Raw genomic sequence first — 21,259 nt, forward strand, 5'->3', positions numbered from 1 at the left:
ACATTCTCACATACATGCAGGTTTTCGTCTCAGGAAGCTGGCTTCGGTTCTGGAAGCTCAGGCCCCCAAGGCCACACCTCTGCATGAAGCGTTTCTCCAGCCACTTCCCAGAGACCCAGGCGGTCTGTCCCGTAACCAGCGCCCAGTGACCTACAAAGTCTCAGGAGCCGGATGCTTCTTGGCAAGGCCACAATGGCCTCAGGCTTTGGGTGGAGAGCAGGGGAGCCACAGCTCTAGAAGAGGTCAGGAGGGGACTGAACAGCTAGCTCTCCACCACTGCGCTCACAGTCTGACCACTCTGTCTCCCCAGACCTCAAATTAGGTGGAGGCAGGATCACAGACAGGCAGAGGCCCTGTGGTGGCATCAGGAAGCACAGACACTGGGAGACAGCGCAGGGAGCAGGGCCCTGAGGGGCAGCACCCTGGGGGACATGGGACTCACGAGGAGGAATCATGCAGGATGGGAATTCTCTGCGTGACAAACCTGGGCCTCTCCAGGTACTGGGAGAGTTGCTGCAGAAGAAAGGGGCTGTCCAAACTGTGTTGTCCCCACCCCAGCCTGCGTGTGACCCAGACCGGCCCTATGGGGAAGAGCCAGGTCAGGAAGTGGGCCATCCTTCCAGGGGGTAAATGGCAGCAGGGGAAGTTGATGGCCTGCAGGAAACACTGGCCAGATGCCAGCCCTCCCACCCAGGGCAGCAGGTGAGCCCACAGAATGACTCAGAAGCGAGTGCTCTGGTAGCGCAGCCGCCGAAGGTCTGCAAGGCCCTCAGTCCTGCCGTACACCTCCCTGTGGGGATTCTCGGCCAGTCACCGGGCCCCGGCCCCGCCACCCCCACCACTGCTGCCACTGCCACTGCTGCCACTGCTGGAGCTGCCACTGCTGCACCGGTCCTCATAGATGGAGATCTCGATCTGGGGCAGCGTTAAGGAGGGCGGCCAGTTGTCTGCAGCGCGGACAGGAACCTCTGATGGAGGCCAGCTAGAGCCTAGAGGGCGGGGCTGGTCCTGCTTCCTAGACAGTAAGAATGCAGAGGCCTGGGGAGCTAGACCCCAAGAGCCATGGCGCACACTCAGCTCAGCGACAGACTTGTAGGGCAGGGCGCTTCGCAGGTGCACAGCCAGGATCAGGAGCTCACATTCTAGTATCTAATTACCAAATCCCAGGACATCGCAAGCCCAGGATGTGGTGTTGCTATACAGGACATGCAAGGTCTTTTGTGTCCTGAGTTCAAATTCCACTTTGCTCACTCTAGAGCTATGTGACCTTAGACCAGTCACTTCACTTGTTGCTGGTCAGTCATCACATCTATAAAATGGGGATAATAATAGAATCATGGGACTGTTGTGAGACTTAAATGAAGTAACATGTGCCAGTGCCTGGCACATGGTACAGGCTCAGTAACAAGCACCTCTCACTGGGCTTCGTAAACATGAGATTCTGGCATTTGTGTTTTCTTTACTCTTCCCTCTCAATTTTCTAGTAAAATTTATTTTTGAAGCATTCCATCCTTGCAGCCACTGACTGCACACCTGACCAGGTGGAGTGAGCAGACCTATAGCTTACCCCTCGGCCAGCCTCCCACCAAGGGGGACAACGGGACCCACCACACAGGATTAACCAGGTTTATATCAGATTGTGGACATATTAATGTATGTGGAGATTTGCATATTCCTTCAGGGGCAGTGCAGCCTCATAGTGAAGAGTGAGCTGGGCTCAAATCCATGAGCCAGTCATTTAACTTTAGTGTGCTCATCTACTGTAGGAAGGGAAACAGTTACCTGATTATAGGGGTGCTTTGAGAATTACATGGATTCATAGTTTCAATGCACCTAATATGATATTTGGCATGTACAGAGCACTGATTACATGTAGCTCGATAAATAAAAGCAAACCCTGAAATTCACAAACAGCACTAATAACTTATGGTGGGGGAGGAGGGTTGGTGACCAGAAATGTGGGGAATCCCAAAAAAACCCTGAGCAGATGCCCCTAGGGTGGTCCCATTTCCTGGCAGCCTCACCACAGACCCCACTGGTTGGCAGCTCTGTGCCCCGCGCCACCCCTCCACACAGAACAGACAGGAAGGATACAACCCTCATCCCACGCTCCACAGGGTCCGTGAGCAGGAGGCCTCGAGGGGCAAAGATCTTCTCATTCTGCTCTTGGATGTAGCGGGAGATCTTCTTGAGAACCTGCAAGGACAGAGGCCAGTTGAGCATGGGGGTGCAGCAGGGAGCCCAGGGAAGGGTCGCAGGGCAGTGAGGGAAGGGGCACCTTTTCATAGTGAGTCTCCATGCAAAGGAAGATGAAGTAGGCTGTGGCGCACGCCAGGCAGCCCTCCAGGTAGGAGCTGCCCCCAATCTTCTCAGCCTCTGCGTAGAAGCTGTTGAGGGTCTTCACAGTCTCCTCAAAGAGCTGCCGCTCAATCTGGAGGGAGAGAGGGACAGGGAGCCAAGCTGAGGTCAGCCTCCCTGAAGTGTGAAGAGTCACCTGTGGGGGTGGGGAGAGTGGCAGAACCTCACCAGGGGTGGGGACAGCACACAAGCAAGACCAGAGGCTGCAGGTGCCACATGGAGCAGAAAGAACACTGGACTAGGAGTCAGGAGACCTGGGGTTCAGACCTGGCCACCAACTAGCTATGTGACCTTGGGCTAATGACCTAACTACTCTAGCCCCAGTTTCCACATCTATAAAATAGGAGTAAGAATGGCTACTTGGCTTCCCTTAAAAACAGGAAACTTCTATGATACCCTAGATGTGAATGCGAGAGCTCAGACCCATCAGCAGGGGCTCTCCAAGTTTGGATGAGACTTCAGCTGCATGAGATTGACTGGGTGAGACCTCAGGAGTATCTTTCCAGGAGGGGGGCACTTTCTTCTTGACCAGAGTTCATGGAGAACACAACAGCCCTGTGTGTTTAGACAACTGCACCCATAATCATAATAGCTGATGCTTACTGAGCACTTTCTATGTGCCGGGCATTTTTTACGAATTCTTTCATTTAACCCTCATAAAAAATTCCATCAGAGAAGTATGACTCGCATCCCTTTCACAAGCGAGGATGGATGAAGCTCTGCTCTGCGGGCCAGGCAACCATCATCTCTGGTCTCTTAACTGGTCTCCCTGCCCCAAGCCCAGCCAGGCAAGCCTGTCCAAGTCAGATCATGTTACAGACCCAGAGCTTCCCAAGTCTTCCCAGCTATATCCAAGTAAGATCCAGGGAGTCCTTGCAATGCCTGGCCCTGTGTCCCGGCTGAGTCCATCTCCTCACTCTGACCCCACTTTAGCCACACTGACCACTCCATTGTTATTCCCTGAAAATGCCGCACTTCCCTTGGGCCTACAGCCCTCTGCAGCAACACTCTTCCCCAGACCCCCCACAGTCCCCCTGCCCCTCATCACCCCTTAGCTCCCTCAGGTTTCACCTTATACAGCATGCCACCCCCAACCATTCCTTATCCTGCGCTCTCTCTATCCACCTTGACCTCCCCCCTTAATTGTCTAGTATTTGTTACCACCTGAGCTACTATTTACTTGCTTTGTTTTTGTTCAGTGTTAATGGAAAATAAACTCCATGAGTTTGCCCCTATATCCCCAGTGCCTATCACATAGTAGATGCGCCATAAATACTTGCTGAATGCTGAGTGGACTTGTCCAGGGTCACACAGCTCTGACCCAAGTCCGTGCTCATCACCATGCGGCCTTACACTGGACAGCCCAGACTGGGAGGTCATGCTCCAAACCCAGCAGGTGTCAAAGTGTCTCTCACCCCATTTTATATTCCCCACTCACTCCCACAGGACCACAACTGGACATCACACAGGTCGGGGACCTCCCATGCTCACACAGGACAAAAATCTCTCCCCACAAATATTCCGAAGCTTTGGGGTTCCCAGTCACTGTCCCTACATAGACTTGGAGTGAACACACAGAGAAGCTTCTGCCATGTGGCCCCTGGCCTGAGCCCTGAGCTGTACCCAGGGGTCACTCCACCTCAAAGGACAAGCATGCTAAAATGATGAGACCCACATGACTCCCCAAAATCTGGTAAGAAGGTGAGATCAGCAGAAGCCAGGCCTGCCCCACCTTCCCAAAGAGAAAGGATCAGGGTCTGCCCTCTGCCCTCCCCCAAACCAAGGCCATTTCTCTGGCAGCCCAGGATGGAGGCTATGTACACCCCCAGGACTAGGAGCAAAATTCAGCAGAAAGAGCTGATGCCTTGCAAGAGACCAGTGGCCCATAGACATTCCAGGGGGAGGGACTGGGGAAAAGCCCTTGGATGGCGGCCTGGGCATCAGGATTTTTAAGGTTCCGCAGAAAATACTAATGTCGGGTTGAGAACTCTGTTAAAAAGTAGAGATTCCTGAACCCAGTCCAACAAAATGGAGCCAGCATCTCTGGTGACACCTAATATCATCCAACAGGACTCAGAAATGTATGTCTGTTTATCAAGTTCCCCAGGTGATTCCGCGCGGTTGAAATTGGAGAGCTGCTGGACTAGAACATGTCTGAGGTTTCTTCGGTGCTTTCAATGAGGCGGCAGCAATACCATATTAAGGATGTTTTTAATTCTTCCATGTGAAGTGGCTGAACAGGTGAACTACACTTGAATAAGTCCCTCGGTTCCATCGTGGCCTGAGTTCCAGGTTTAGAAAAAGACATCCTTACCCGGCTGTCCAGCTCTGGGGGGAATTTGGTCTGGAACTGGCAGATGGTCCCATCGCTGTAGTCTCTCTGGATAAAGACCTTGGTGGCCAGCGACGCACTTCGCCTGAGCTCCTGCAGATTGTGCACCTGAGGGGACATAGAGAAGACATGCAATTGGGGTGACCCTCCTTCCAGATTTGTCCGAGACTGGGGGATTTGTGAGGATGTGGATCTTTTGGCACCAAAATCACAAAAGTTTCTAGCAAACCAGGACAAGTTGGCCACCCTCCATGTGCTCTAGGATGGTCATGAGGAAGCAAGATTGTAGCATTTACCCCAGGAGATGCCTCGAGCAGAAAAACCTAGAAAAAAGCTGCCTGAAGCAGGGTCAAAACTGAGCCAAAACAAGGGGTTTTGGAATAATCTGCAGAGTCAGAAACAAATTTTAACTAGAGGAAAAGACTTCCTGGTGACTGGCCCAAATCCTTCTCTCTCACTGCACTCTCTCTCTCTCCCCCTCGCACACACACACACACACACACACACACACACGCACTGTGGGGCCTTCCATACTTTCATTTATTCAGCAAGTATCAAATGCTCACAACTTGTCAGGCCTTGGCTTAGGGAACCCAGCACTGAACAAGAATGAAGTCTCCAACCCTGTAAGCACAGCAGCGCTGGGAGAGGGGTGTGTGGGGACTCATGAATTTGAACTCAGAGGGGGATTTTGATCCAGGCCAAGTTATGGCCAGGGGAGGAGAGCACCATGAATGGTTGTTCTGCCCAGTACTTCTCACCACATGTAACAAGAGACCCACAAATGTCCAAGCCCCCAGAGAAAATTGTGGATCAAGTAGGCGGAAGCCAGAAATGGAAGAAATTCCCTGCCCTGGTAGGGAAGAGTAGGGTGACGCCTGTCCCCTGTCCACACACCTGCAAACTTGATATCAACACAGACTCTAGTGTTTGAGGGGAGTGGGCTCAGTTCCACAGAAGAAGAGGCCTCTTTCTTCCACTCTCAGCCTCACGCATCCACAATCCAGACAAGCCACCCACTGGGTGAAATATGCCAGACATTAGAACCACGCTGAGACCAAGCCCCAGAGGCACAGTGAACACACAGCCAGTTCATTCTGTGTAATTAAGGTGAATTCATTGTCGCTCAGCTTTCATTTATTGAGTCCCTACTATTGCCAGGCTGTAGGGATGCCAGGCAGGAGACAGTCTGTGAGCTCCAGGGATGAAGACAAGTAAATATATAATGAATTTGACTGTGATAAATGCTACAGAGAAGTAACATCTTACCCAGAAGCACTGATTCAGAAAGGCTTCCTGAGGTCTGTGTTGAGTCATAAAGAAAGGCCAGTAGTTACCAGTGGCAGGGGCAAGGGTGGGCGTAGAGGGAAAAAGAGGGAGGAAGAGGCAACCCAGACAGGGGGAGAAGCTTTTGCAAAGTAATAAAGATAGCAGAGAAGGCAGTCTACTCAAATGACTGGAGGCAGATTTCAGCAAGAATGCAGTTGGTTTGCAAATCAGATAAGAACACTGGAAATAGTATAGAGGAGAATCCGATCAAAAATTACTGGAGGCTTTCTGAAGGAGAGGATTTAAGATAGAAAAAAAAGTTGCTTAAAAGCTGGGGAAAGAATAAGTAATGAGAGAAAGATTGTCAATATGATAGTAGGAGCAGATAATTAGTAGATCAAGGTCCCGAAAAGATATGAATCAGAGACTGACCACTATACACAAGACCTTCCTAAACCCAGGTGAACCGTGCTCTACCTAAGAGATGCAATCCCTAAGTGCTGTGTTTGGAATAAGTAATGTCATGATTTTCAACCTTTCTCACCTCGTGGCACACATAAACTAATTACTAAAATTCTGCAGTACACCAAAAAATATATTCTTTGCCAATTGGATTTTTAAAATAGGTATAGTTTTGACTCATTCACACTGGATGGCTGTTGTCATTTTCTTCTTTGACAATCTAAGGAGAAGGAGGTCAGTGTCCCTAACTAAATCGTCAAGTATTGCATGTTTTGAAAATTCTGGCAGCACACCACGGTGCCTCTTGCGGCACGCCTGTTAAAAATTGCTGAAATAATGTATAAGCGCTCCTCTAGTCTTAGTAGTTCTTGATCCCTCTAATCAAGGTTTCAGTTGAGAAAGTCCGCTTGATATCTACTAGGAACCTATGATAACTTGGAAAAATAAAGAATGCTTTGCTAATATAAATGTTATTCATCATTGTGTCTGCTCTATCTGGTTAAGGTTTTATACCATTTTATTTTCAAAAGAAAAGGAAGGGGCTGTGGCCTTTCTCTGCCCTTCTAAACCAACTGATGTGAGCCAGTCCATCTTGGATGAACTTCCCTAGCCCCAGGAGGATCGTGCTGGCAGCTGGGTGAGTGGTGCATGGGAAGTGCGCATGACTGGGGTGAGGGGCTAAAGCGGGCCTAATTCCAGAGGAAGAAATGATGGTGAGAATGGAAAGAAAAGGAAAGAACAGTGCTTCAGCCATTCTGACATGGACTCAACTTCCTCCCCACCCCCAACATCCTCCTTTGTCACACACATGCCCTGTGAGCTACCATGAAGGTATGTGTCTCCAATGACTGGCTAGCTATTGACCACAGCCACCTCTTTTTCCTCCTAGGCATACAGCTAGATTAATTCTCAGACTCCCTTTAGTCAGGTGTGACTATATGACTAAATGAAACGTGAGTGGAAGTGATAGATGTCATTTATAGGCTTGGCTCATAAAGACTAGCCACTCCTCTGTGGTCTTTCCCCTTCCACAGAAACCAAGGGAGCCATGTGTTGAAGATGGTGGAACCACAAGTTGGAAAGAGCTTGGGGTCCCTGAATCACACTCACTGATCAGGAACACCTGTCTGGGACTTTACTGAGTGGGAGATAAACTTCTGTTACATTATACCATTAAAATTTTAGGGTACTGCCTTACATAATGCAGTGCTTTTTACTCTTGGCTTTTACCAAACCCTAACAATATCCTGAGCCTAAAGGACATTATCCTGACTCTGGGCAACCAGGGATCTCCTTTCCTCCATGGACAGTGTTTGTGGGTCTTGAGGAGTTGCTAGAGGGTAGAATCAGATACATTCTTTATATGCCAGAGCCTTAGTTTCACAGATCTGCTCAGGGCACACACGTGACAAACTCATCTGTGGTTAGTGAAGAGGAGTTAAGGCAAGGCAGAGTCCCGAGGCTCTCTCCATCCCTGGTGGCTCAGTCCTGAAGTACCAAAAAGCTCTGATGGAAAGATGGACCACTGACCAAGGATCAGGCAGCCTTGTGCTAATCTTGACCACATGACCCTGCCAAGTCTTCACCTCTCCAGGCCTCCATTTCTTCAACTAGAAACTGAAGAGGTTGGAACTGTGTAATTGGTAAAGCCCCTTCCAGCACTGACATTCTGGGGGCCTCATCAGGGGTTATAAATGCAAATGTTTATAGGGACTAAGCACGGAAGTGGGCCAGGTGGGGACTGTGCCTAACAAGAGAACTCATTTCCTGTCTCAAGAAAACTCCTGAGTATTGCCACGTGAGAATGTGTGCCTGGGTTGCGATTCTGATTTTTAAAGAAAAACCATAGATCCATATTTCCTTACTATCAAACATCCTGATTTTTAAATGTTTCCAATAAGGTTTTTATATTTATAAGCACTAAGCAGACCAGATAAGGCACACCTGTGAACAAGATTCATTCCTAGAGCTGCCAGTTTCTGACTTCTGAATAAGGAATCCCATAGCAAGGGGCCCTCAGACCAGAGCTAGAGCCAGGTGCCCAGCCACCTCCTAGCTACTTAGCTTTCAGGAAGCTGGTGGGGTTTTCAGCCAAGATCACAATGCTCTGAAATCCCACAAGAGGGTCCCAGAACATGCACATACCTCTCCAGAGGTCACAGCTTCTGTGTCTCCCCTGGGCAGTTCCCCTGGGCACTGACCCAGACACCTGGGCTTCTCATCCACCTCTCATCTTCCTCATCCCTCCCTTTTCTCCCATCACCATCCCCCAACCTGCTGGCAGTAGAGTATGGACAGGACCAAGGGGCGTTTCATTAAGAACAAAGAGAAAATCAATGGTGAGATCTGCAGGTACCTACTTTCAAACTGCAGTGTGACAGAGAGGGAGGGGAAGCTGCCTGGAGAGTGGGTACCCCAGGTCAAACATTTAGGGCCTGTACACCCAACATAGTCAACCTGGCAGAAGTGGGAAGAAGCAGGCACTAGAGTGCAGATGAGCATTCTCAGGCCTGATCTGTCCTAGACACACAGGAGGCCCATTCTGACCCATAGGTCCATCCCATTAAAAACAACTAATTCCAGAGGATGCTTTTGCGACTCAACTCGTGAATCAGGAGATGCAGCTGATGAGCCAACATCGTGCTCCCTGGCTGGCCAGGCTGTGGAGAAGGAGTGAGGACCATGAGTTGCAGGCAGCCAAGTCAGGCCTCAGGATGGAAACCTGGGCACAGGGCCTCCCTGCTTCTCAGACAACAGCAGGGCCCCAGCCCAATCCTTTGTCTGTTGGTTGTTACTTCCACACCTCAGAGCTCAAACCTCCAAATACCCTGCTTGGAGAGGGCGACTTGGATACATTTTTAAATCTCCTGGGTGCCAAACCTCTTGGAGAAGCCTTTGCCAGCCAGGCATTTCCTAGCTGTCCTTGGCCACCTGGGCAGACCCTATTCCCAGTGGCACACATTTGCAGAGGTTGTCACTCAGGAAATGGGCTCATTACAGTTTTCCAAATGAGGTCAGTATATCACTCAGGAGGCTTTTCCCTCCTCCGAGTTTCTTACCCATACCCCTACCCTAACGGTGACTCCTAAACAGAAATTAGGGAGCAAAAAGGATCCAGTTTCCTGCCTTCTGTCCAGGAATCCAAGAACATCCAATCTTTCTTAATTCTCTCTTTTGCTGTCTCTCACTGTCCTGTCCCTCCCCCTCTCTTTTCTCTCTCCCTTTCTCTCTATTTCCCCTCTCCTCCTCTCAAAATATCTTCTGGAGCTAAGGACTTCTCATTCAGAATCCTAAGGGAACGGCCACAGGAGCTTGGCATGAGGGTTTCCTTCTCCCAACAGGTTTTTCCTGGTAATCTTAATTCATCCCTAACATGAAAAACAGCCCTGGGGAGAATGACTCACTCCACAGCCCAGATAATGCACAAGTCCTATGCCTTGGCAGAGCTAAGGCTCCCTCCCTCAATGCTGCCATCGGAGTCCACCCAAGGCAAATAGGAAATGGCCATGTCTCTCTTCAGCTCCCCATCCCTCCTGAGCATCTGTCCTCTGCCCTCAAGCTCATCCAGCCAGCCTGTCCTTACACTCCAGCCATTCCTGAACTTTGCACCCCTCCCCGCTCAAAGTTTCATGTCAAGACCCCTGGTCCTCTCCTCTCTACTGGACAACACAGCTGGCTAACTGATACACCTGGAAACAGCCAAAAGAATCACTGGCCAGGGAGGCAGACGACTCATGGTCTAGTCTTAGCCCCACTAATTTTTAGCCATATATATATATTTTTTTTTAATAAGTCTCAGCACTCCAGTTATACCATCTGTAAAATTAGATAATGATGCCTTCCTTGGCTCCTTCACAGGGCAAGCTTCTGAGCCTCAATTGTCTCATCTGTTAATTGGGGATAATAATACCATCCTTGCCACTTCACAGGGTTGCTCTAAGACTCAAAGAAAATCACACATGTGATAGTGCTTTGAACACAGGAAGGGGCTAGATTCACAGAAGCATGAGCAGAGCCTCTCCCTGGGCAGAGTCACACATGCTTCTTGGCAACGCTGCCTCGACCTGGAGATGTGAGCCTGATGGTTGGAATCTGGGAACCTTAGGAGACCTGAGAGGGAGATATGCTGGGATGGGGGGCCGCTTGGAACCTGTCAGAGCACATCACAAATGCAGCTGTCTTCTCTGCCCACACCGCTGGCCCAAGTGTGCCCATGGAGCTGAAGTTTTCTTCCTGCCTAACACCAGCAGCCTCTGCTGCAGTCTGGCAGCCTTGTCTGGAAGGTGACCAGCTCCTTGGCCATCTCTCCTTTGTTCTTCCTGCTCTTCCCAGTGTCCTTGGCGCTTTCTGAGCACTCTGCAGCCCTCCACCCAAGCTCCACAGGTCTGCCCAGGACTTGCCCCTCACGGGGTGCTGGGGCAGGTTCTCCTCGCTAACACTGTGCTCATCAGAAAGCCGTGATGCCAGGCCACTGCCCCTTGTTCTGCAGTGGCAGCGACGGCAGAATAACAACAATAACACTTAGTATTGATGTCACACTGCTCACCAGGATGCCCAGAGGCGCAGAATCATTCAAAAGCCTCTGCTGTCCCCATGGCTTGTGTTCCAGCTGTGTTGGAAGTGGGGAGACACCACAAAAGAAGTCAACGTCAGAACTGGGGAGACACTGGCGTCCTAGGTTCCACTCCCAAAATTCAAAGGAAGAAACTTTCAGCCCTACTGCTGACATGCGATGTGAGTACCAAGTAGCTCCTCCCCTTCTCCATGTGTGAGCTTTACCACTTATTTAAAAGGAACACAAAAAGCTCCATTTCCCTCAGGAAATGAGGGGGTAGAGAAGGTAATTCCTGATCTCTTAAGCATTGCACATAGATTCTACCTCAGCCAACAAGTCCCTTGGTTCAGCTTTTAGGTCCCTTGGAGGAGACACATCTACAGGCACACCTGGAAGAAGGCAGCGCCTCCCATCAGACAGAGGGGAAACGTGGGCGCCGTGGCACAGGAAACTCTAGTGGGGTGAGAAAGCAAGTGTGGGTGCAAAAGCAGGGCTTGGTGCGGGCAGCTCACTAAAACCAACCATGTGGGTTTTGGCCTGAGGGTCCGTTGTCCTCCCCGAGCCCCTGATGGGAATGCTGGCGTGGAGGTGGGTCTGTCATCCCTTAGCCGGGTTTGGGGGCTCGGAAGCTGGATGGGTGCACCGCATGGCAACGGCAGCCCGCCGCATTCCCTCTCCTAGGCTCATTCCCAGCCCTCCAGGGAAGCGGTTTCAGGACACGCAGTCCAGGGGAAAGGGAAACCCCAGCTGAAGCCCAGGAGCAAGCCTGGCGCTAGTGCCAACAAGTGTCATGGACAGCTGCGGGGCTCGGAGGGGCAGACCGGCACGCCAGGGGGGAGATGAGCTGTCAGCGAGGAGCCCCCCTCTCCCACTGCACCAGCCACCCTTGCCCTCCGGACCGACCCAGAAACACACCGCCTCCCGCCCTGCGCCGCCCCACCTCACCGCACCCCCAGCCGCGCCACCCCCCCGTCGCCCTTTCCCAGCAGTCGGGCACTGCCTGGAGGCCGGCTGTTCGCCCCCTACCTCGGTGGCCATGTTCTGGGGGCGCTGACCGCTCCAAGCCGGCTGAGGAGCTGGTCAAGGGGGGCTGTCAGCGGTGCTGACTCAGTCGAGAAGCCGGTGCGCTGTCCGTGGTGCTGATGAGGACGCCTCGGGCCCGGGCGCCGGTGGGCAAGGGGCCCCGTGGGCCCCTGGGTCCGGGTACGGCCGCTGTGCTGTCCGCGGTGCTGATGGGAGAGAGACGAGGCCGCGCCCGAGGCTATTCACCACCGGGGTGCCGGCTGCCGCCGCTCCTGCAGGCAACGGCCGGGTTTCGGTTTGGCAGCAGCGGGAGAAGGAGGGGCCAGGCGCCGTCGCGGGCCGGTGGGGGCAGGCGGCAGCCCCCAGACTCTGGCGCCCGCCCGCGGGAGAGGAGCCCCGCCCGCGGCGAGAAGCTCCGCTCGCTCGCGCCGCCCGGAGGCCCCGCCCCCCAGCTGCCCTCCCCTCCCCACGCCACCCCCCCCCCAACGCCCCAGTAAGAGCGCCAGGAGCTCAGCGCTCGCTGCCTCGGCCTCCGGGGACTGACAGACGCCGAGCTGGTGGGGAGAGGACAGTTCCGGGGCGAGACACTCCACCCGACGGGGGCTGAGGGTCCTCGACCCCTTCGTCCTCGACTCTTTACCTTTCCCGCACCCCTCCCCCTCTAAGCCCCTTCCCCTTTTTTTTCCTCTCCCGTTTCTTCTCTGTGCACCACCCCACGCCCCACTCCCAGGCTTACACGACGTACCCTCTTCTCCCCTTCTCTCCTTTTCACTGTCTTGAGCCCTATTAGTTAGGGGAGGATGCTGCAGACCGCAGAGAATCATTTCTTCCTTTAAAAACGTTTGCACGTTTCATCCCCTGATATCATGGGGTCCCTTCTTTTAGGGAGTTCCAGAATTGAAGCTGGTGTCTCCTTGCTGCTCTTCCTGGCCCTGCCCCCGCTCTCCCCCCCCCCCGGGGGGCTCTCTCCTCTGAATTCCCAGAGTTTGCACACACAGCACCTCCATTCAAAAACCACAGATTGAGGGTGCCAAACCCCGGCGCCCACCCTCCAAGGATGACAGGTCTGGCTCTGGCATTGCCCTCACATTTCCAACATCACACCTTCCAACCAGATGGCCGATTTGCTTCATAAACAAAAAGGAAACACCAAGCCAGGTGCCTTTTTACACACCTATAATACCTCTTGTCTCTTGTAGGGGAAGCTGGGTGTGTTCCCCTCGGTCACTGTTGCCAGCAGCAGCAACCCACCCAAAGGCGTAATGGGCACCAGGACACCTGGGTTCTGACTTACGCTTTGCCAGCTGTGTGGCCGGAGGCAAATGCTTCACATCTGAGCTTTTTCCTGTAAAACCTGTTGGACTAAACTAGACTCTTTCTAGGGTTCATTTTTTTCCCCCTTCAATCTTGTATTTTGAAAGTTTCAAACATACAGAAAAGTTGAAAGAATAATACAATTAACTATACTGCCCACCTAGCTTCAACAGTTAACATTTCACCATATTTGCCTGATAGACAGATACAGAAACACAGAGGATGTTTGACCAGATTACTAGACAGTGACAGACATTGTGAGGCTTTATTCTTAAGTACTTCACCAGGCATCTCCTAAGAATAAGGGCATTCTCCTACCTAATCACAATATTATTACCACACCTTTAAATATTTCATAACATCTAATAATCTGATAGATTATTGCCCCTAAAACACATTAATAGCTATGACCCCCCCTCAAAACTTCTCCTAGAACTTTTCATTTTTAATAGGTAACATGTATTGAGCACTCACTACATACCAGACCACATGCTATATACTTTACATGTATTATCATATGTAATCCTAACAATTATTGTTTGAATTAAACAAATTGTTGAACTGTTAATTATTTAATGATAAATAGGTAAATGAATTATTTAATAATAAATAATTAAATGAATTATCATTCTTTTATCATTCCCACTTTACAAAAAAGGAAACTGAATACATTGCCCAAGGTCATGCAGCTTGTAAAGAGTGCAGGCAAGATTCAAACACAGGCAGTCAAGTGTGATTGGTCCTCCTGAATGTACTGCCTCCCTCCAGCAGCTTGTAGACAATAAACTAGCAGAGCAGTAACCACATCTCCAGCTGCCTGTTTCACAGATGAACACACTGAGTCCCCAAGGATAAGTGGCATGCCAAAGGAGTTAAAAGCAGATGTTTTGTTCCACCTTAGAGTTTGACAAATTATTTGGCATCGGGGAGCAACCTGAAAATAACTGTGAATCTCATGGTGGTCAACTGGTAATAAATAAATGCACAATCTGATCATCTCTCTGTATAACTCAGTTCCTCACACTGGATTTTGATCACATTTATCAGACAATCATCTGGAAACCACTCTCTTTATCTGATGACAAGAGACCTGGATGAGTTTATTCAACAAATCCATTCATTCAGCATATATTTGTCAGATTCTTACTATGTATCAAGCACTCTTCTAGGAGCTTGGGATACAGCAATGACTAAATGCACAAAGACTCTGTTTTTATTGAATTTACATATTAGTGGGGTTAACAATAAGATTAGCAAACTGTATAAAATATGTCCAGGCATGAGCATTGTTAGGAAGAAAAGTAAAACACAGAAATGAGAGAGTGTGTGTGTTTGATGGAAGAGGGGTTATTTTGGAAAGACTAGTTAAAGCTTTTTTGATAAGGTGAAATTTGGACAGAGGCCTAAAGGAAGTGAGAGAACTGAACATGCAGATACCAGAGGGAAGAGTGATAAGGATTAGAAGACAGAGTATAATGGCCCTGAGGCAGGAGTGGGTTTAGCATCTTCAAAGAATAGCAAGGAAACCAGTAGCTAGACTAGTGTGAGCAAGGGGAAGAGAGATGGGAGCCAGGATCACAGAAGCCAAGTCTTAAAGGGCTTGTCAGCCACGATAAAGGCTTAGGATTTTATTCAGCAAATGAGTTGCAAGTCTTAGAAGATTTAAAATAGAGGGATGGTATTGTCTCATTGCTATTTTTTTTTTTTTTTTTTAGATTACTCTGGACACCAGGGTTGGGGAAAGCAAGGATAGAAGCAGTAAAACCAATTAGGAGGCTGATAGGCAAGATATGGTGGCAGCTTAGACTAGGGTGGAAGTGGTTAGAAGCAGCCATACTCTAGATACAATTTGAAGGAAATGCTGACAGGATCTGTAGATAGACTGGGGTGGCGGAGGGGTGGGGGGTTATATACAAGAGAGTCAAAGATGATTTTAAGTTTTGAAATCTGAGCCACTGAAAGAAGGAGTTGCCATTTACTGAGCAGGGAAGACTGAGGGCTGAGTAGAGATGGAGAATAGAGTTTTCGGATGTGTTTAGTTGGTTTAGGTTTGAAGGTTGATATATATGTCATACATCTAAGTAGAGGAAGCATTTGAGGTTCAGAGGGGAGGTAGAGGACTGGAAATATAAATTCAGGAGTCATCTAGTATGTGGATGATATTTAAAACCATGGGACTAAATGAGATCATCTAGAGAGTGGGTGTAGCTAGAAAAACAGTCCAAGCACTGATCCCAGGCACTTCATTACCTACAGGTTGGGAAGACAAAAGGAGACTGAGAGGAGCGGCCAGGGAAGTAGGAGAAGACCCAAGAGAGAGTGGTGTCCTGGAGTCAGGCCATACACCTGGTAACAGAGCCTTTACCAGCTGTGCTAAGTACTGCTCACATGTAGAATAAGATGAGGACTGAGAAATGACCATTGAACTTGACAGTGCAGACCAAAGAATGTCCAGCCTAAGAAAAAGTCTTATTAGAGTTTATTTGGTGGCTATTGCAGGAGAGCAAAATCTCAACTAATTGAGAAAATGCTCTGGAGAATGGCAGTTTTGCAGCTCATTTTATACATAAGAATCAAAGGAGCAAACCTAAGAAGGATTACATAAAATTCATTGTTGGTAGATTAAGAAGGCAGGAGAAAGCAAAGCAGGGAAATCTCTGAGACTGGAAAGAAAGCCATATGGGGAGACATGTGCATCCTTTACATTGATGGGTATAGAACAGTTAACATTTACAGTACAGAGAGATGGTATGTTGGGCAACAAGATAAGAATGTGGTCTCATGCTCTGGTGCTGTGCCTTCAAGGGGTCTGGAAAAGAAAATTGCTCTGACATTTCAAAGGTATGTTATCTTAGATGCACAAAGACAACAGACAATTTCAAAGGTATAGATTAATCTTTGTCAAGGAAGCTACAGGCCTAGGAAGTGATGACCCACCATGATTCATTTTAGTTACAGATTTTTATGTTCAGACCACACTATGTGGTTATTTTCCATCTCTGGGTTGCCAGGTTTGGTGTGTGGCCTCTTTTCCTCCTACAGCAGCAACAAGGTCACTGGTGATCCTGATAAGAGCTGTTTTAGTGGAGAGTGAGGACAAGATCCTGATTACAATAGGTTTGAGTTAGAATGGAGAAGAGGAAGCAGAGATACTGAGAGTGTGGACAGCTCTTTAGAGGCACTTTGCTGTAATGTAAAAGGATCAGAGTAGCATGGAGCTTGAGGGAGAAGCAGGAGCCAGGCAGGCTCTCTGAAGATGGGAGACATCAGAGTTTGTTTGTATGCTGACAGCAATAATCAAGTGTAGAGGGAAACAGCGAGAGATCAGCAGAGGATGGGATCCAGGGCAAATGTAGAGAGGATGGCTCTGGAGAGAAGTACAATGTTCCACCATGAGGCCATAGAAGAAGCAGAATCAATGGTCAGAGTTGTGGGTTAGGAGGTTTGGTAATATCAGCAAAGACCTGAGCTCTCTCTACTCCTTACTCCACTTCAACTAGCCAGAGACTTCATTCATCATGACCTTCCTCGACAAGTACATTCACGCTATCCGGCAAGCTTGCTATGTGCCAAGCACAGTGCCAGTGCTTTTCTGTACAGCTCAAAGAGAGTTCTCCCACTTGTAATTGAGATTATAAGGCTAAGACTTGAGAGAGAGCCTTGAGATCATCCACACAAGGTTGAATGGTTCCTTTTAATATCTAGCACCTCTGATTGGAGAGAGATTTTCATCACCACATTGTCTCCAGGGCTGTTACAATAATCTCAACAGACCTTGAGGCTTGGAGGCATCAAAGTGAAGGCCATGCAGAAAGGCCACACATTTGGGGTGGGGAGAGTTTCATACCATGCGGACTCAAGGCTGTGATGGGATGCTCCAGGACGGAATGTTCCCACACTCCAGTCACTGGGACTTTAACTTTTTAGGCAGGAGGAGATGTTGAGATTTAATCTAATTATTATTACCCAGCTGCCTTGGGACCAGCCAGTCTTATGCAGGAGCCTGGCTCTTTGATGTTTTTATCATAAATTAATGAGTTCGCCCACAAAATGACATCAAAGGAGATCCACTAATGAATTCGTCGTTATCATTCGCCAATCTATGGCTGCATTGGAAAGTCTCCACCGCCGCCACCACCCCCCGAAAAAGGACCACAGCCAGAGAAAGAAACCAACTGATAGACTTGGAAATCATGATATCTGGAAAGAGATGAGAGAAAAATGAACTCCTGCAAACTGCAGAGGAGACAGGGAAAGAGCTAGGAATCTCAGGGAAATGAAGAACAAGCAGAGACGCCAGGGACATCCTCAGCACTTGGGGTCTGGAAGGAAAACAATTGCATGAATGTTTGAGTGGGAAACTGTGGTCTGGAAAGTTCAATGGTGTCATCTCAGAGCACACTGCAGGGACTAGGAGGAAGTGTGTGGTAGGAAACAGTGCCCCTGGAGTCGCATGACGTGGGTTTCAACCTCTCTATTTACTGCGTGAATGCAAGTCTCAATCCCTCGCAGCTTCAGTTCTCTCTGATCTATACAATGGCAGCAATAATTCTCCCTCCCAGATAGGATCCCTCCAAGTTTTCTCTGGATGCCACCTGACTTTTCCAAATCTGGTCTCTCAAGAGGAAAACAGGAAAAGTTTTGTGGAGATGCCTTGCCAGAGATCTTCCCACAGTGGCATTTCCTTTGGGCCCAGCAAGATTTCCAGCAGCACAGAAGAGATCAGCAAACCTGCTTCATTTAGCTCAGTGAGCCTTTCTTGAACACCTACTGTTTGCCAGACAGAAAGATGACCATGGGTTGTTTCCAACTCACCCAAAATACCAAACTATATCAAGCAATGACCAGGCTCTGCGATAAGTGCTAAGGTGGACATAGTTGCCTCGGAGCTGGGATCCAGAAAAGGTCTTATACCTGCATGACATTTGAGCTTGGACTCCAAGGACTAGTATCATATGCCCAGACAGCAGATAAAGAGACAGGCAGGCAAAGCCAAGAAGATATGAAAGTTGCCTGGAAATGCAGAAACTCCTGAACCTCAAACTCAAGAAAGCAGCTGTCAGGCAGCAACAGGAATGATTGCAAGCATGAATGGGGGGGACACACTCTAAAAATAGTACCTGGAAGTGGAGTCACTAGGAGATGACTAAGCTAATGGGGGGGCTGCCTCCCATCATTCATAGTCTATTTTCAATCTCTCTCTCTCTCTCTCTCTCTCTCTCTCTCTCTCTCTCTCTCTCTCTCTCTCTCTCTCTCTCTCCTCCCTTCTAGAGGAAGTAGAGTGGGGGGCAAGTTTCTATTAGAATTCAGCTACCCCAGGAGAAACTGCAGATACTGGGATGACATTGGGGGACTATTAATTAGCCAAAAAGCTACTTGTCATTACTATAGCCGCTGTGCTGGAGGCCAGGAAGAACACCACAAGGTACATGCCCCTGTTCTAACAGTGGCTCCAGAGGCACTCAGGAGTAGCAATCATCAAACGATTGGCTGCAGAGTCTCACTTTCATACCAAACAAACTGGCACAAACAAATCAATCACTCCAAATCATAGCCAACTGAGGGAAGACAGCAAGGCTGCTTATTAAATTCTGGCAATTCTTTGAGAAAGTATATAGGCAGGGGCATAAAGGGTAATAGGTGCTTATAAAGCATCATTAATTATGAGAGCCAAAAGGGATCATGGAGTTCAAACCCACTTCAGCAGCAGAACCCTTTGTTCAAACAAAATCTTGCGTGAAAGTCAGCTCTATAAAACAAATAAAAGAAAGTGGATTTGGACAAAGGGAGGCAGCACTTACCTGCTCTGGCACCCCCTCACTCCCTGCAGAAGCCCCCAAGACACCTCCCTTGCGTCCCCTAGGGCTCAGCAGAATGTGGGTTGTTTTTAACACATGCCTATGATTTTAAAAATTCAAACATAACAAAATGGAAGAGCCCCCTGCATTTTTTGGCTGTCTCTGCTTTAAATTTTTCTTTACATTGCTAAATGAATGATATGCGATAGTTCTATTTCTTGACTTATTAACTTTAGAAACCTTGTCCTGTTTCCTGTTTTCTGACAAAAAAGAACTTAGCTCACCCTGCCACCCTCACCTCCCAATATAGTTACAGCACTGTTTGAATTTAATTCCTATCAAATACGTGAAGTTAGTTTAAAATTCCAACCAGAAACAAAAGCTTCTAAAGCAACCCAGCAGCCCTTCCTATCTCTTCCTTCCCTCTCTTTCTCCCTGGCTCATGGGAATAGAGAACTTCTCTATTTACTTCCCTTTCTTGTTCTTTTTCTACAGCAATCATCATGGTTTCTGGCAAACAGTATCACTTATTAAGTCTTCTGCTTGTCTTGCCTGCTAAACTGTAGGCCTGGGCAGAGATCTTGGTTATGTTCACTGATGTATCCCAAATGCCTAGAATAATGTCTGGCTCAATAAATATTTGTTGAACTAAAGCAAAACTCTCTGGGAAAGGGAGAGAAAAGAGCAGGGCTCCTTTGAAATGGTGTTAGAACCAAGCATTTTACATCTGAATTGTTCTATGGGAAGGAATGAATATAAATGAAAATTTTATTTTGTAGAGGAAACCAAATTCTTCTGGACAGTAAGAGAGGTGTTAAAATAGGTAAGACCTCAGTTCAGGCCCATTTATTGACTTTGCATGTTTGGACAAGTTGGTCCAATTGCCTGGGAAAGAAAGTAGCTATTTGCTTAGGCTGGTGGAGGCTGGGTAGGAAATGAATGTTGAGGGAATGGCCTTTGTCACCCCCACGCTCCCAAGGACAGTGTCTGCTGTGGAAGAAGAGGCAGAGGTGCTTCCTCCGGGGGTAATAGCCATGGGTCATTAGCCAAGGGCTGGGCCCTGGGTACCGGTGGGAAGGAGAGGATGCTGCTCTGAGCCCACCCCCCCCAGCACTGAGTCCCACCTGCCAGACACATCTCAAAGCCCATCAGTCCCAGGAACCCTTTCTTGAACCAGCCCCCTCCCAGCACAAGGTTTTATAGGCGCCTTTCTTAGGGCTTGGATCTCACCACGCTTTGTGTGGCAAGCGCCTCAAGAGCTTTTGGAATTTCTGAACGTGGGCAAGGTCAGAGGGCAGGTTCCAGAGAGCAGAATGTCTCCACAGTCTTCAGAGTTTCTTGAGCTACGTCACCATTCCCTGCCCCATGTCATCTCCTCTGCTTCCGGGCCCCTTGAGGTTTCCCTGTATCTACAGCTTCCGTAGCTGGAGTGTCACCAAGGCCACACCCTGGGCTCCCACTGTTCCCAGGTCCAGCCCATCTGGTTCCTGCCTGTCGCTCCCAGGCCCTTCTCACCACTTCTCTCCCTCACACCCTCCATGCCAGCCATGGTCCCTCAAATGTGCCATGTTCTCTATCACTTCTGAGCCTTCCTTCACATATGCTCTGCCTGGAACATTCTTTCCCTCCTCTTCATCTGCATAAGTCTCTTCAGATCCCAGTGTAAAGTTTACTTCCTTGGGTAAGTGCAGTTTTTTTTCCCCCTCTACATTTTGTCTATTCTGATTATATTTATTAAAATATTATTCTTTGTTGAAACTAATTATAGAAATTGAAACTTGTAAAAAATAAAATAAAAAATAAAATTTATTTCCTTGGGGAAGCTTCCCTGGCACATTAGCTATGGTTAGGTGCCCCTATTATGAGCACCCTATACTTGCCCTACAAAATAATCATACTTTCCAAATTTATTTGTCTGTCTTCTCTTATTGGACTATAAGCCCCTCAAGGGCAGTAACTTTGTCTCCTCAGCTGCATCTACAGTGCTCAGAATAGTACCTGGAACATAGTGAGTGCTCACTTAATATTTGTACAGGAAGGTGGGTTGATTTACAGGAAAGGGAATGACTCCATTCAGTTCTCCAGCTTTGGGCCTCAGGCAAGGAGAGGTACAGTCCCAATCCTAAAGGAACTTTACAGTCCTGTTTG

At 48.8% G+C, this 21,259-nt stretch overlaps 1 protein-coding gene across 1 annotated transcript; it reads right to left on the reverse strand.

Annotated features, from left to right (window-relative positions):
* On the reverse strand, positions 1 to 12,407 carry GOLGA7B (golgin A7 family member B). Its single transcript, XM_090277867.1, has 5 exons — positions 12,003 to 12,407; positions 4,673 to 4,798; positions 2,279 to 2,431; positions 2,095 to 2,196; positions 1 to 915 (listed from the first exon to the last, which is right to left on the reverse strand). Exons 1-5 carry the CDS (start codon positions 12,012 to 12,014, stop codon positions 811 to 813), a joined length of 498 nt encoding a protein of 165 aa, XP_090133993.1. The 5' UTR covers positions 12,015 to 12,407; the 3' UTR covers positions 1 to 810.
* Between the last annotated feature and the right edge of the window lie 8,852 nt (positions 12,408 to 21,259).

The sequence above is a fragment of the Furipterus horrens genome, unplaced genomic scaffold (genome assembly GCF_987537825.1).
Source record: "Furipterus horrens unplaced genomic scaffold, mFurHor1.1.pri manual_scaffold_5, whole genome shotgun sequence".
Taxonomy (NCBI): Eukaryota; Metazoa; Chordata; class Mammalia; order Chiroptera; family Furipteridae; genus Furipterus; species Furipterus horrens.